Consider the following 15,780-nt stretch of genomic DNA (forward strand, 5'->3'; position numbering starts at 1 on the left):
GCCTTGGCCTCCCAAAGTGCTGGGATTAAAGGTGTGAGCCACTGCGCCCGGCCTGAACCATGTTGTTTTGTCCCCTCTGATAGAGTTTGGACTGAAGCTGGTAACGTTGATTAAGGACATGCTAAGAAATAGCTCTTAGAATCTTGCTGAACTTTCTTTAAGGGCATTACATGTTAGTCTACCAAGTGGTCTCCATGTATATAACCATGGGAGAAATGTCTCTTTGATCTCTGTTTCTTTTAGTCAACTATTTGTTTTTTTCTGAAGCTGAACAATGTATAGTGGCTTCAAATGCCAGCTCTGATATTTACTGGTTTTGTGGCTTTAACTCTATATCTCATTTTCCTCATCAGTAAAATGGACAAAAGTATAATCTACCCACATATATAGCAGTATTTTTGTCCCTTTTTAAACATTTTTTCAGACCTTCTTTTTAGGATCATTTTGTTCTCCTTTTTAAGATTTCTTTAGTGAGGGTCTTATAAAAATATGCTTTTTCAGTTTTCATCTTAAAATATCTGTATTTCGTCTTCTTTTCTTTTTTTTTTTTTTTTTTGGAGACAGGGTCTCCCTCTGTCACCCAGTCTGGAGTGCAGTGGTGCAATCTCGGCTCACTGCAACCTCCATCTTCTGGTTTCAAGCAAATCTTCTGCCTCAGCCTCCTGAGTAGCTGGGACTACAGGTGCCCACCACCATGCTGGCTAATTTTTTTGTGTTTTAGTAGAGAGGAGGTTTCACCATGTTGTCCAGTGTGGTCTTGATCTCCTGAGCTCAGGCAATCCACACACCTCAGCCTCCCAAAGTGCTGTGATTACAGACATGCGCCACCGCGCCTGTCTTACTTTCATTTTTTAATGGAAATACAATACATACCAAAAAAGTACACAAATCATTAATGTACCAAGGTCAAAAACATTACCAGCACCCCAGAAGTCTTTACTGCCCACCATGGGAATACCTACCACCACCTCCCAAGTTTACTATCTCCCCTAACTTTCAATTTTATAGATTGGTTTTGCCTGTTTAAAGTTTTTTCCAATATTTTATTATGAAAAATTTGAAACATAAAACAAAGTTGAAAATTTTGTAGTGAATGTGTATATACCCATCACCTAAATTCTGTCATTAATATTTTACAATAATTGCTTTATCAGATGTTTATCCATCCGTTAACCCATTTTATTTTTGGTGCATTTCGAACTAAATGCAGGCATCCCTCTACTGGGCCCTGAATACTTAAGCATCATTAACTAGAATTCCATAGTTTGCATTTTTGTCTATTGATGTAAAATTTACACGTAATGAAATGTACAAATCTTAAGTATATACATTTGCTGAGTTTTGACAAATACATGCACCTGTATAATCCAGTCCCTGTGAATAAATGGAACATTACCATCACCCCAGAAAGGTTTTTCTTGTCATTTCCTCTCTTCCTTAGAGACAGCCTGTCCTTTTTTCCCCTGTACATTTCTTTTGCCTGTTTCAAAATTTCATGTATAGTCAGACAGCTCACTCTTACTTTTGTTTTTTATCTGTTTTTTACTTTTTAAAAAATAGAGTCAGAGTCTTGCTATGTTGCCCAGGCTAGTCTTGAACTCCTGGCCTCAAGCAGTCCTCCCACCTCAGCCTCCCAAAGTGCTGGGATTACAGGCATGAGCCCCCATGCCCAGCCCCTTTTGAATGATAGTTTAGCTTCATGTGAAATATATTAAGTTGACATTTATTTTTGAACTCAGTTAATTTATGTATTCCATTGTCTTCTCACTTCTTTTGCCACTATTGAGAACACTATTGCTTTATACATAGTCTTCCTTCTTTTCTCTTCTGATTGCTTTGAAAATATTCAGTATTGTCTTTGGAGTTCTGCAGTTTCTATGATGTGTGTCTCAGTGTGATTTCTTTTTATTTTTATTCCTTGAGATTTGTTCTGCTGTCTAAATATGAGAATTCTGGAAAAGTAAGAAGTTATCTAAATTTCTTTGTCTTTGCTACGTTCCGAGTAACTTATTTAGCTATATTGTCCAAGTCACTTTCTCTCCTCAGTTGTCTAATTAATCATTTTTAGCCTATGCACTGTTTGTATTTTAGTTTATTTTTCCCTGGAAGCTCTGTTTCTTTCCCTAATCTTTCTCGTCTTTTAGACAGAATTGTATTCCTTACTCACTCACGTTGTAAGCTTCCTTTTTCTTCAGTAATTTAAAACACTTCTCATCATGTAAATAATCCCAGTATCTGAAGTTGTGTAAGTCTGGTACTGCTGTCTGCTTGGACTCTTTTCTGTGGACTAACCATCCATTTCCTCAGATATGGATCCAATTTTCTTATCCCTGCGTTTGTCTCCAAACGATATTGGCCCTCAGTTCTAAACAATCCAGTTCTTCTACTTACCATTCTTCTACTGCTAACAGCTTAGAACTGAAAGTCCTTAACTTTTCAATTTATCCTTTTGACCTAGGGTTCTTTAGCTCTGTGTTTGTGTGTCTGTTTTTACACACAGACAATTGTACACACAGTACAATATGGAGATAATAGAGGTGTGCCTATTACTAAACAACTTAATATTTAAGAGCTTCAATCTGTTTTAGAAGCTAGCCACTAGATGTCCCTCTTGTAAAGAAATAACAAACCTTTTATGAATTCAAAAAATTACTTTTTGTTCTTTGGATAAAATTGCATCATCCTTACTATATGGCAGTAATATACCTATTTACCCCTGTATTAATGCCAGTAGCACTTTTTTCCTTAAAAAGTTATGTGGTAATGTACTTCTAAAAGCACAGGACTTTTTTTTTTTTTTTTAACATGGTATCCTATAAATATAAATAGTATAAGTTTGTACTTTGCTGTAAATTGGCTATAGGAAAGAGTAAAGGAAAATAAAATGATGGGTTTAGCAGTTGTGGTCATGAGGAGACAAGTGGATTTTGCTGTGAGCTTTGGGGGATGATATAATAGGTGCCCAGTACAGACTTGTCAACTGATTGAAATGTTTAGCTCTGCGGTTTCTCTGCCGTAATAGCTTTGATATGGTTTGATGGAAGAATTTCAGAACAACATCAAGGATTTAGAAAAAACACTATGAAAGAATAGAATCCTAATGGTTCCCCAGTTGGGCTTTTACTTACTGCAGCCATGCAGACAGTGGTAAGGGAGTTCTTGTGACACAGCATCACAGGGTATAACTTTCCACAGCAGTAATTAGCTAGCATTCATAGAAGTGGAAAGCCAAACACTTGATCATCTTGAGGTTCCCGAACTGATTCACTTAAGGAAGACTTTTCCCGGTCACCAAGTCCATCCTTTGTGATATGGCTCTAAAATGTGTCCCTTTCTTACTGTCTCCTTGACCGCAGCATTTATCAGCTGTAGTGTCCTATGCAGGCCCTTCTTATCTCACTCTGGACTGTTGAGGAACCCCCTCCACCTCCCAGGTTCAAGCGATTCTCCTGCCTCAGCCTCCTGAGTAGCTGGGATTACAGGTGCATGCCACCACACTTGGCTAATTTTTGTATTTTTACTAGAGGCAGGGTTTCACCATGTTGGCCAGGCTGGTCTTGAACTCCTGACCTCAGGTAATCCACCCGCTTTGGCCTCCCAAAGTGCTGGGATTACAGGCGTGAGCCACCGTGCCCGGTGTTGAGACAATATTACTCTGTCACCCAGGCTGGAGCGCTCTGCAATCTCCACCTCCTGGGTTCAAATGATTCTTGTGCATCCACCTTCCGGGGAGCTGAAACTATAGGCTTGCACCACCATGCTCTGCTAATTTAAGTATTTTTAGTAGAGCTGGGGTTTCACCATGTTGTCCAGGCTCCTGACCTCAGGTGATCCACCTGCCTTGGCCTCCCAAAGTGCTGGGATTGCAGGCATGAGCCAGCACACCCAGCCTATCTGTTAGATACACCTCTCTAAAACTTGTTCTCACCATAATGGTCACCTACTTAGAATCATTTAAGCTTCTGTGCCCACAAAAGTCATTAGCTCAGAGATATCTCAATTGGGCATAGGCAGCATTGCCAGTAGATGAAATTTGTCATCTCATTTTTGAGTCTTGTACTGTCTGTACCCCATTCCATAGCCTGAGGTTAACTCCTTCTTATCCCCCTCTCATTTGAAGTTGCTACTTCCCAGGCAGTTGGAAATATAATTCAAGTATTCCTCATTAAACAAAACAGAATAAGTCTTCTTCGTTGTATTTGCTTTTTAAAGGAGGAATAACAATATAGTTAGTATTTCTTGAATGTTTATATTTTATTAAACATAACAAAATTTAATTTAACCTTTGTTTGTAAGGAAGTTTTCTTGGCAAGTTACTTATTTCCCTGTGCCTGTTGCCTTATCTGTAAGATGGAGACAGTAATAGTACCAGTTTTATGACTAGTGGTTTTCAGTTTAGAGTGCATGTCAGAATTAACTGTGAGGCAATTTCAAAATACAGAATTATAGATACCTGGGCTCGACCAGCAGAACTTGCTAATTTATAGAGCCTTAGAACATCTGTACTTCTTGTTTTTGTTTTTGTTTTTTGAGACAGCGTCTCAGTCTGTCACCCAGGCTGGAGTGCAGTGGCGCGATCTCAGGTCACTGCAGCCTCCACCTCCTGGGTTCAATTGATTCTTCTGCCTCAGCCTCCTGAGTAGCTAGGATTACAGGCAAGCCCCACCACGCCTGGCTACTTTTTGTATTTTTAGTAGAGATGGGGTTTCACCATGTTGGCCAGGCTGGTCTCAAACTCCTGACCTCAAGTGATCCGCTCGCCTTGGCCTCCCAAAGTGCTGGGATTACACGTGTGAGCCACCACGCCCAGCCAAGGACATCTTTACTTCTAAAAACCACCACATGATTCTGATGTTTACCTCTACCTGAAAACCGCTGATTTGTGTGCCGATAAGTCACTGACCTTATTCTCAATTAGTTCAGTCAGTGGGCAGACAAGACTGCAAACTCTTAAAACATAGTATAGTTAGTGCTGTAATGGAGTACTTACGGGGTTTGGTAGCACAGAGGAGGGCTCCCTGCCCCAGCCTTTCAAGAGAAGTGTTACTCACTGAGAGCAGGGAACAGGAAAAACTTCCTAGAGAAGATAGAATTTGAGCATGTTTTTAAAGGATGAGAAATAGTTTTTATTTCTAGGTTTTTATCTAGACAGAGGGAAAGATGGTTCTGGAGGTGAGAATATCATATGCAAAAGCATAGTGTAGCTAAGTTAGCACAATGTAAGTAGTTTGGTGGGGATTTGGTGAGTGATAGGAGATGAGGCTGGAGAGAGGCCCACTCTGCCATGCCAGGGAGTTTAGGTAGAGTCATACTTTGAGCAGGAAATCTTCCTGTTTGTACAAGTGATCCATATCTGAATGTGGATCTTTATAGTCTCTCTCCACCTTATTTCCTAATGTATTCAACTAAATGTTCCCAGGCTGGTCACCATTCTAAATCCTAGCATGTCTTTTTCTTCCTTATTTTCTAGCCATCTGTGAAAGTACACATGATAGCTCATCTTCTCCATTATGTCTCTTTTGCCTAGGTTCCTATAGTACATATTTTCTCTGCAGTTAATACGAAACAGATGCGGGCATTTAGTGCTGGTATTCATTTTTGGTATGCATATATCTGCTCTCCTTTCTACTTTCTAGTGTTTCTTAGTAGGGGCTCTACTGGCATTTTTGAATGGGACAGGTTTTTTGTTGTGTGGGGCTTTCCCATACATTACAGGAATTTCCCATTCCTTGCCCCCTACCTGCTAAATCCCTGAAGTGCTCCCTAGTCTTGGAACAACCAAAACTGCCCAGCCATTTCCAATTGTCCCCATACTCTCAGCCACTCCCAGTTGAGAACTGCTTAAGTACTCAATTATTGGAAGTAAAAAGGTTCTTTTTCATTTCATTTCAGTCTTCACCTGCTATATCCATTTTCTTAATATACTTTCTACTAAAGCCAATACCACATAGTTAACCTGTTTCCTATTATTTTCATGCAGTAGTGGTACTAATTTTTAAAACGGCAAAAAATATGATATATAACTATTACTTTCCAAAGTATTTACATAATGATGTGAGACATAAAATTATGGTTTTCGTTCTCCCAAATTCTAGTCATTTTAATCTATACCAAGTAACTAAACAGATTCTTTGTATTCATGCTTCCAAAAAACACTTATCATGGTACTAATCCTAATAAAATAGATTATTTTTATAAGGAATGATTCCATTTATTTTTGAGAGACTTCAAATTTTCATCTTGGAATACATTTTAAAAGATTAAATGCCTGTGAATGAAGGATTATGTAGATATTTTATAGATTTTGTATTTTTCTTGAAGAGATCAGAATTTGGTAGAGTTTCTTTCGACTCTAAATTGAGATTTTATAGCTGACAATAGAACAAAATTTTTTCCTGAAATTTCATCAGGTATTATTTGCTGCTTCCAGATGTCATACCAGTTGACAATTTTAGTGTCTCTTCCTTTTCTATTGCTTATAAATGAAAGACAAACATAAAAGAAATGTTTGTATCAATCCCTTTTATCAGTTAGGATGCTTTATATTGCATGAAATTGAATATCCGGTTTACAGATTTGAACTATATACAAAGGACATTTTGGCTCTCATAACTGAATGTTCAGAGGTAGATGGACTTCAATAGGTACAACAACTTGGTTATATCATCGAGGACCCATTTTTTTTTTCCTGATTCGTCATTGTATCCTTTATGGTGTCCATGTAATCCTCATAGTCATAGGATATTGCTGGTAACAGTTTGGGTTATAGTAAATATCCAGACAGAGTGCTTCTCTCCCAACATTACTAAACAGAAAACCTGAAATTCACCATGATTAGGCTGCCTACGTAATCTGCCCAATCTGGAGCTGTTGTGTCCAGGAAAGCATGTTGATTTTTTTAAGTCATAAGGTACACCCTTAGAGGGTTGGCATATAATTCATTCATTAAGGTGTGATTATGGATTACGAAGGATGGTGGTGACAGGTGGGGAATGATTGCTAAGTAGATAGTCAAAATGTCTACTATACCTCTTAAAAATGATTTTAAAATATGGAGGCAAATATTTAAAATAAAAAGTAACTGAGATACACTTGAATTCGCAGTACAGAAAAATACATAGTTTATTTTTGAACTTTCAGTTCTAGAAAGCTCATAATAATATAGCAGATTAGAATGTGGACTCTAGAGTTATGAGGAAGCACTGCCTGGGCTCAAATCCCAGCAGCTCTGCTACTTCCAGCTGAATAATGACCTTGGAGGAGTGACTTTCTTCTCTCTACCTTAGTGTTTTCATCTGTAAAATGAAATAATAATAACATTTACCTCATAGAATTATAAGGATTAAAGGAGTTAATACATATATTTAGAACCATGCCTGACAGGAAAAGCTTTTAAAACAAACTATTGTTATTTACTATTGCTACTTGCTGTGCTCTCTGATAAAACAATTTACTGGTAGTTTTTTTTATAACCTGTAGACATTTCTTTTTTGAGATGGAATCTCAGTCTGTCACCAGACTGGAGTGCAATGGCATGAACTTGGCTCACTGCAACCTGTGCCTCCCGAGTAACTGGGACCACAGGCGCATGCCACCATGCACAGCTAATTTTTGTATTTTTGGTAGAGATGAGGTTTCACCATGTTGGCCAGGATGGAACCTGTAGAAATTTCTAATGTAATTAGTGATACAGTATTCTGAAAACAGACATGTGTTTTAGCTTTAGCTTACCTCATGGAGTCACCTGTGTTTAAAAATCAGAAGTAAAAATTTTAAGTATATTTGAACTGACATGATATGTCAATGTGATTCTCAAAAGTAGTTGGAAATACTTCTCTCTTAATAACTATAAACAAGGGCTAAAACGTTAATGTCCTGGATATACTATGGAAACACTTATTAGGAGAGTTAAGTAGTAGGATGATGAATCTCCCTGTAAGCCCTTCATTTCACTGTTCTTTAAAACCTTTGTTGTTGGTGCATTAATTACAGGATAGAATCCATACTGCTTAGCAGGGCATTCAGGGCCGTATATAACCTGGTATTAATGTTTCTAGTTTCATCTCTAGCCACTAAACACTAAGTTTAATGTGAATAGAGTTTGCTTATGAAATCCCAGCAAAATACTCTGTAAAGACACTGTCGGTATCTGATAATAACAGCAACATTTTTGAGTACTGTGTTCTAAACTCTTTTTTTTTTTTTTTTTTTTTGAGATAGTCTCACTCTTGTCACCCAGGCTAGAATGCAGTGGCACAATTTCAGTTCACTACAGCCTCCACCTCCTGGATTCAAGTGATTCTTCTGCCTTAGCCTCCTGAGGAGCTAGGACTACAATTGTGCGCCACCAATCCTGGCAATTTTTTTTTTTTTTTGTATTTTTAGTAGAGATGGGGTTTCACTATGTTGTCCAGGTTTGTCTCAAACTCCTGACCTCAAGTGATCCAACTGTCTCAGCTTCCCAAAGTGCTGGGATTACAGGCATAAGCCACCATGCCCAGCCTCTAAACTCTTGATATATTATTTATTCATTTAATTGTGATAGAAATACCATTGTTATCCCTGTTTTACAATGAGAAGCCTGAGGTACAAAGAGATTGTGTCTTGCTGAAGAACATGTTAAGAACTAAATTATTAAAATGGGATTCAAACACAAAGTCCACTTAACCTCTCCCCCATCCTACCTCTGGACCTTATAGTATATTGAGCCTTCTTGCTATGTACAGTGTCCATAAAGAACAGGATGCTTTCATATGAAAATTGTGAAATGGAGGGAAAAATGCAGTGCCCAGCATTGGTGATTGACTTGCTGCCCTAAAAAGAAGTCCGTGTTGGACTCATCTCCTTGTTGGTCTCTTTGTCCTTAATGTCTAGTGAGCTCGCGTTTGTGTTCTTTGGGTATATGTTGGTTAATCAGTGTTGGAGTGAGATGAAAATTGGTGATTAAAAAAAAAAACAGAACAGAAATATTCAAGCTTCTTTAAACTTTGTATTAGAAATCTTCATTCTTAGAGTTTAGCCTCCATTTGTAACTCTTAGTTGTGGCATATTTCATAGGAAGATAGCTTTGAGACTATCAAAATGATTAGATAAGTAACCCTAGTTCTGGTTTGGTACTGGTTTCTAAGATAAAAAAGAGAAACATATATATTTTTTTCTCAAAAGGGGCAAAAGAGAATTCTTAAATGAATACTTCTAATAGTGAAATATTTTTAAATTCAAAGAGAATGTTAAAATTATTCCTGTCCTTTCTATCACTACCATCCTGTGTGTGCCCCATGAATGCATCTTTGACTTTACTGATTATAAAAAGTAACAAATCATCCAGGTACAGTGGCTCACACCTGTAATCTCAGCACTTTGGCTGGCCAAGGTAGGAGGATCGCTTGAGCTCAGGAATTGGAGACCAGCCTGGGCAACACAGCAAGACCTTGTCTCTACTAAAATTAAAAAATATCAGTCAGCTGTGGTAGCTACTTGTAGGGGCTGAGGCGAGAGGATTGCTTGAGCTCAGAAAGTCAGGGCTGCAGTGAGCCCTATTTTGCCACTGCACTCCAGCCCAGATGACAGAGTAAGACCCTGTCTCAAAAAAGGAAAAAATCCCACAAATCATTATGTGGAAGATTTATTTAATAATACAGACATATTCGTAGGTAAAAATTAAGTCAAGTCCTTTTATAATGTCAAGAAATAATCATAGCTAAAAGTTTGGGGTATGGTCTTTATACTTGCCAATATATGTATAAGCCTGTGTTTTAAATATAAAGGCTATCATTCAACATGCACAGTTTTCCACATCAGTACATGAAGTTCTGCCTCATCTTTTATGACTACTTAAAATTCATTATGTAGATGTACCATGATTTATTTAATCAACTTTCTGATGATGTACATTTAGGTTGTTTCTAATTTTTTTCTATTATATAAAGTGGTGCAGTGGACATTTTATATATATATTATTATTTGACCAATTCTTTCCTTGGGATAAATTTCCAGAAATAAAACTATTGAGGCAAAAATATACACTTTTTCAATTACAGATTTTTATTTATAGCTTTTATGAAATTGAACTACCAGAAGCTTGCACCAATTTATATTCCTGTCAGCAATGAAGTTGCCACACTTTTGCCACACTTACTTAGTATTTCTAATTTCTGCCAACCTGATAAGTAAAAATATTTTATTTCTATATACATTTCTTTGGTTATTAATGAAATTGAACATCTTATTGTAACATTAGAGCAGTGCCATTTAAAAGGAGCTAATGACTTTTGATTTGCATCTTTTTCTTTGGGATCATGGTAGCATTCCCCATACGAAAATTTGCAATTTGAAGTTATGAAGTCAAAAGAATAATTTAGATTATGGTTATAGAACCTCTTTCCTTAAGTGTGTGTGTTCATCCACATACTTTCTTGAAACTGTGGGAGAGAATGATCCCTTTTTTTTCTGTTTTTGTTAACAAATAGGCCACAGAGAGACTGATCCTTAACAAGTTTCTAGTAAGCATGTGTTTGTAAATAAGTGCCCTGTATTAACTCCCTGAAAATGAGTATAAAACATTTATTTTCCTCATTTAATACAAGTGCCATCTAAGTATTTTTCAACCTTTTTTTTATTATGACCTCCCAAGGAGCTTTCTGCCATGATATTTTGATACCATAGATACACTGTATATCTGTTGCATACAGTAGCCCTTTGTAGGGCCACAAACGTTAAAATAGCAAAGATTTTGTTGGCCCTTCAGAGAACCAGTTTTTGCCCTCTTTGGGGCCATACTGCCCTCATTGAGAATGCATGTATGTATTGATATTTAGGGAAGGAGAGGGAAATAGCTTTGCTATGCATGAATAGTTACTTGGGTTTCATAGGACTTAGAAGAGGTTAGTGTTTCTGTTGCTTTGTCAGATTGTCCACAAGGGAACATGAGGATTAACAGTTGCCACAATTACTCCACCAATCTTATCACCCAACCCTAAACATGGTATCTTGGAGTCCCTAAGTTACCTAGAATATACTAAGGTATAGTAATACCATTTTTGAGAATGTTGATATGCCAAGGACATAGTGACATTATTGTAGTTGAAGGCATTTTGTTGAATTTAGGGAACAGTAGCCCTAATGCATTAGGAGTAGTTGTAAATGTTCAAACCTTTATCCTTGTAGTTCTCAAACAGTGATAATTCTGCCTCCAGGGACATTTACAATTTCTGGTAGCATTTTTGGTGGCCACAACTGGGTGTATGAGTGTTCCTAGTGGAACACTCATCTAGAGGGTGGAGTCTTGGGATACTGCTAAACATCCTGCAGTGCAAAGGACCGAATCCCCCATTGCAAAGAATTATCTAGTCCAAAATACCAGCACTGCTGAGACTGAGAAACCCTGCTCTATCTTAGTGATTGTACCTCTTGGAATCTAGTTTTAGAAAATAATCCAAGTAATGTTGCTAGGAGTTTGATGTATGTGCATTTTTTTTAAGTGGGACATATATTTGTATATATTATTATAAAAACTGGGAAACAAACTTAATTCTTTCAGTCTTAAGAAGAGCACATGTCAGGACTTACAGTAATTTCAGCAACACTGAAGAATTGGAAACCATTTTAGAGAAAATTAACTCACTCATTTCAGCAATTTTTTTTTTTTTTTCCTCTGGATACGGAATCTTGCTCTTTCACCAAGGCTGGAGTGCGGTGGCTCAATCTCAACTCACTGCAACCTCCGCCTCCCGGGTTCAAGCGATGTGATTCTCCTGCCTCGGCCTCCCAAGTAGCTGGGACTACAAGGACATGCCACCACACCCGGCTAGATTTTGTATTTTTAATAGACACAGGGTTTCACCGTGTTAGCCAGGATGGTCTAGATCTCCTGACCTCATGATCCGCCCACCTTGGCCTCCCAAAGTGCTGGGATTATAGGCCTTAGCCACTGCACCCAGCCTCAGCAGTTCTTTATACAACACCCTTCAACTTCTATTTGCCCACCTTGGGCTAAAGTACAGTATAGAAAATCATCTACTGTTATCAATAGCCCTTTATTTCTTAGAAGAAATAAAAGTACCTCAAAAATATGGCAACTTGTAAATGAGTTAAATCTGAGTATGGGTACATTGAATGTTCTTTGCATTATTCTGTTTTTCTTTGTTTTTGGAATATTGCAAGATCACATTTTAAAACTTAGTGTACTTTTCAAATTTGTTCGTGTATGAGCTGAGGCCAAATACAGAAATATTTTTATCAATAATTTAACAATGTATAGCAATGAATGACTTTGTTATAAGTAGAGCTAGTTAACTACAGCAAATAAAATTATCTCCGAGGGCTTTTTCCCTCTGTGTTTGGAATGTTAAGTGCTTTCTGAACATATTCAGGGTGTACTAAATGTTAAAAGGCGAATGAGTTTTGAAATTACTCAAGCAATAATTGGGGTGATTGAGCATGGTTTGCAATTCTGTAAGATGGCAAGTTGGTAATCCTTTTTTACCTAAGTTAATGTGGAAAAAATGTACATTTAGGAAGAAATTATATTATGCATTAAGATGAACAAAATCAGTTTATTTCTTATAAAAAAAATGTCTCTCAGCCCTTAATGCTATTATGGTATACCTACTTCACAAATAAGGAATATTGCAAAATGTTTTATTTTGGAAGAATTATTTTTTTAAAACGAGTAACTAGTAATTTGCATTTGCATTCAAATTTTTAAATGTTTTTTCCTCTGAGATTTTAGACATCTGTCCTTTAGATTAGTAAAGAGTATTTTTCAACTTTGTTCTCAATAAAATTATGGTCATTGTCTTCTGACAGAAATTCTACTAAATCATATAAATGTTTGGTGAAAGATTACTAGATTGTATTAAAAGAAAATTATTTTAGATTTTGGGGTCCTACTGCTATGGGATAGATTTTAAGGAGATGCTGGTGGTCATTAACTTGCTCTAATTGATTGTTAGAAATTTCTTCTAAGTAAAGAAAACATTGTGTAAAATCATCATGTAGTGAAGACATTTAAATTTTGATAATGGATTCAATATTTGGAGCATTAGATTTTTAAAGGAATCATGTGAATGTCTCTAAATTTAGATATATTAAATATAGTCATTTTTCTAAAATCAGGCATTTAGTGAATTATTGCTGTTGATCCTATGTCAAACCAAAGTTTAGACCTGAAAGCAAAAAGACTGTAGCTCAAAGTGCATTCTGCTTAGCAACCAGCTTGTTGTCTACTGTTTTGCTACTGAATGCACGTACTCATGCCTCAGAAGTGTATCTCCAGCCAGCTGGACTCAACCGGACAATACTTCATTCACCTAATTTCCAGACTAGTCAAGCAAAGACATCAGCTCATTGTATTTAGTCATGAGGAAATTTATTTGTAAACTTCAAATAGTAGCACACTGCTCTCAAAAGCCCCTGAACTATGAGAAATTGCCTTCTAATTCAGAAATGTGAAGTCCTTGGAATTCAGAACTGCTTCCCTTTTTTTTCTTTCTTAATAACGCTTGCAAGAGACATTAGCTCTTAATAGAAAATGTATGTTAAATTCTAAGAATAATTTTAGAATCATCTTAAAGTGAAAATTTAGAAAGTTCAATTTGCATCTAGACTTTTATTATCTACTGCCTTGATTCTCACATGATTATTTTCTCTCTTAGAAAACAGCAGTTTTGTTGGCATGTGAAGCTCCAGTTTCCTCAAAGTCAAGCTGAGTACATAGAAAAAAGGTATCACTGCTGTCTTTTAATCACTGATTTGTTTTAATTTGGAGGCTGTATATCTAAAATAAATTGTTAACTTAATGTCAGTAGTTGAATGGATAACTAAATTGTGGTATATTTATACAATGAGATGCTAAACACCACTAAAAACGAATGAACTACAGCTATGCACATCAACGTGGATGAATCTCACAAATAATGTAAGAAAAGCAAGTTAAGGAAGAATGTATAGAACATGATTGTTTGTAAATATGGGGGAATAAAGCCAGAAAACTCAATAGTGTACTTTTAGGAATACCTACAAAGGTGATAGAACTAACTCTAAGGGAAATTATTAACATAGAAATCCTGATGATGGTTTCTTTAGCAGCAAAGCAAGTATTGAGGAGAGGGATCCAAGGAGAATTAGAGGGCTGAAAGTTTCCTGTTTCTTAAGCTGGGTGGTGGTTAAGGAGATGAAAAATGACCCAAAATTCTACCATGCAAAGATTACCACTGTTAACATTATAGTGTATCACTCAGAAAATACATTATTTTAGATATATATAGGTGTACTCATTGGAATTAATTTGCATAAAGTTTTTTGTGTTACTGTTTCATATTAAAACTTGTTCTTTTCTTTTTCTTTTTCTTTTTTTTGGAGGGGAGTTGGGGCAGGATCTTGCTCTGTTGCCCACGCTGGAGTGCAGTGGTGCAGATCTCTGCTCACTGTAGCTTCAACCTCCTGGGCTCAGGTGATCCTCCTACCTCAGCCTCCAGGTAGGTGGGACTAAAGGCTCAGACCATCACACCTAGCTATTCTTGTTTATTTTTTGTAGAGGCAGGGCCTTACTATGTTGCCCAGGCTGGTCTCAAACTCCTGACCTCAAGCAATCCTCCCACCTCTACCTCCCAAAATGTTGGAATTACAAGCGTGAGCCACCCCACCCAGCCTAAAACATTTTCAAGTGTCATTTAAACATTTTAATGTCAGCCAGATGCGGCAGCTCACACCTATAATCCCTGCACTTTGGGAGGTCAAGGCGGGTGGATCGCTTTTGACCAGGAGTTCAGGACCAGCTTGGCCAACATGGTGAAACCCTGTCTCTACTAAAAATACAAAAATTAGCTGGTGGAAGTAGCGCACTCCTGTAATCACAGCTACTTAGGAGGCTGAGGTATGAGAATAGCTTAAATCAGGAGGTGGAGGTTGCAGTGAGCCAAGATCATGCCACTGCACTCCAGCCTGGGAGACAGAGCAAGACTCTGTCTCAAAAAAATAAAAAAACAAAAACAAAAACAAACAAAACATTTTGATGTTTGTGAACTATTTCATTCCTTGGTTTAGGAAAATTTTAAAGTTGCTCTTTAAGTAGTATATTTAGCATATTCCTACATTATACATAAATATCCTCTGTAGTTGTCAAAGGGATTTTGGTGAAGAACTTTGTTATTTGGAGTTGCATACAAGGAAACGACTTATTTTACAGATAGGGGTATGTAGCCAATAGTATATATGAATATGTATAAATGGTTGAGGAAAGTTACTGTTTTAAAACAGTGTCTTAATTTTGTTTATACAGCTTTATATATAAGTTTAAAACAGTGTGCATATATGGAGGAAAGTTGGAAAACTTAAAATGTTTTGTTTCCAAGGAAATTAGTATCAATTTTTTAACTTGGTCTTATAAATTAGAATGAATAAATTTGAACATGCACTGAAATCTGAAACCTTTTTTCAGATTTATTATTTCTGCTAGTGTCAAATATATTTTATCCTGACCTCGTCTTTTCATGTTTGAGTACAGGTGTGTGTTAAAAGAGGCTTCATATTTTTATAATTGATTTATACAGAACTTCTCAAAATGTTGTTTTTTAAGACCTTGTTAAGTGTGTCCAAGAACTCTTTTTGAGCTTTTTCCTAAGTATTTTTTGCTTAAAAGGATATTTTATTTTGCCAAGAGTAATATAAAAGGTCTTTGTTCAGTTACTTAAACCAAGAAAGCCACAAAATTTAATAATTCAAAATTAACACCTTTAGTAGAAAATTATCAATACTAATATAGCTTGTTTTTTTTTTCTT

The 15,780-nt window shown here is 36.7% G+C and overlaps 1 protein-coding gene across 3 annotated transcripts in view; it reads left to right on the plus strand.

The window, feature by feature from the left end:
• Positions 1-15,780, plus strand: part of ZNHIT6 (zinc finger HIT-type containing 6) — a 54,032-nt gene that overhangs the window by 12,315 nt on the left and 25,937 nt on the right. For all 3 annotated transcript variants that reach the window (XR_012418190.1, XR_001484370.3, XM_005542834.4), the window contains one exon: positions 13,656-13,724. Coding sequence is in view for 1 of the 3 variants with exons in the window: in XM_005542834.4 (XP_005542891.2) it covers positions 13,656-13,724 (69 nt within the window). In the remaining 2 variants the exon portion in view is untranslated. The remainder of the gene's footprint in view (positions 1-13,655; positions 13,725-15,780) is intronic.

The sequence above is a fragment of the Macaca fascicularis genome, chromosome 1, assembly GCF_037993035.2.
Source record: "Macaca fascicularis isolate 582-1 chromosome 1, T2T-MFA8v1.1".
Taxonomy (NCBI): domain Eukaryota; kingdom Metazoa; phylum Chordata; class Mammalia; order Primates; family Cercopithecidae; genus Macaca; species Macaca fascicularis.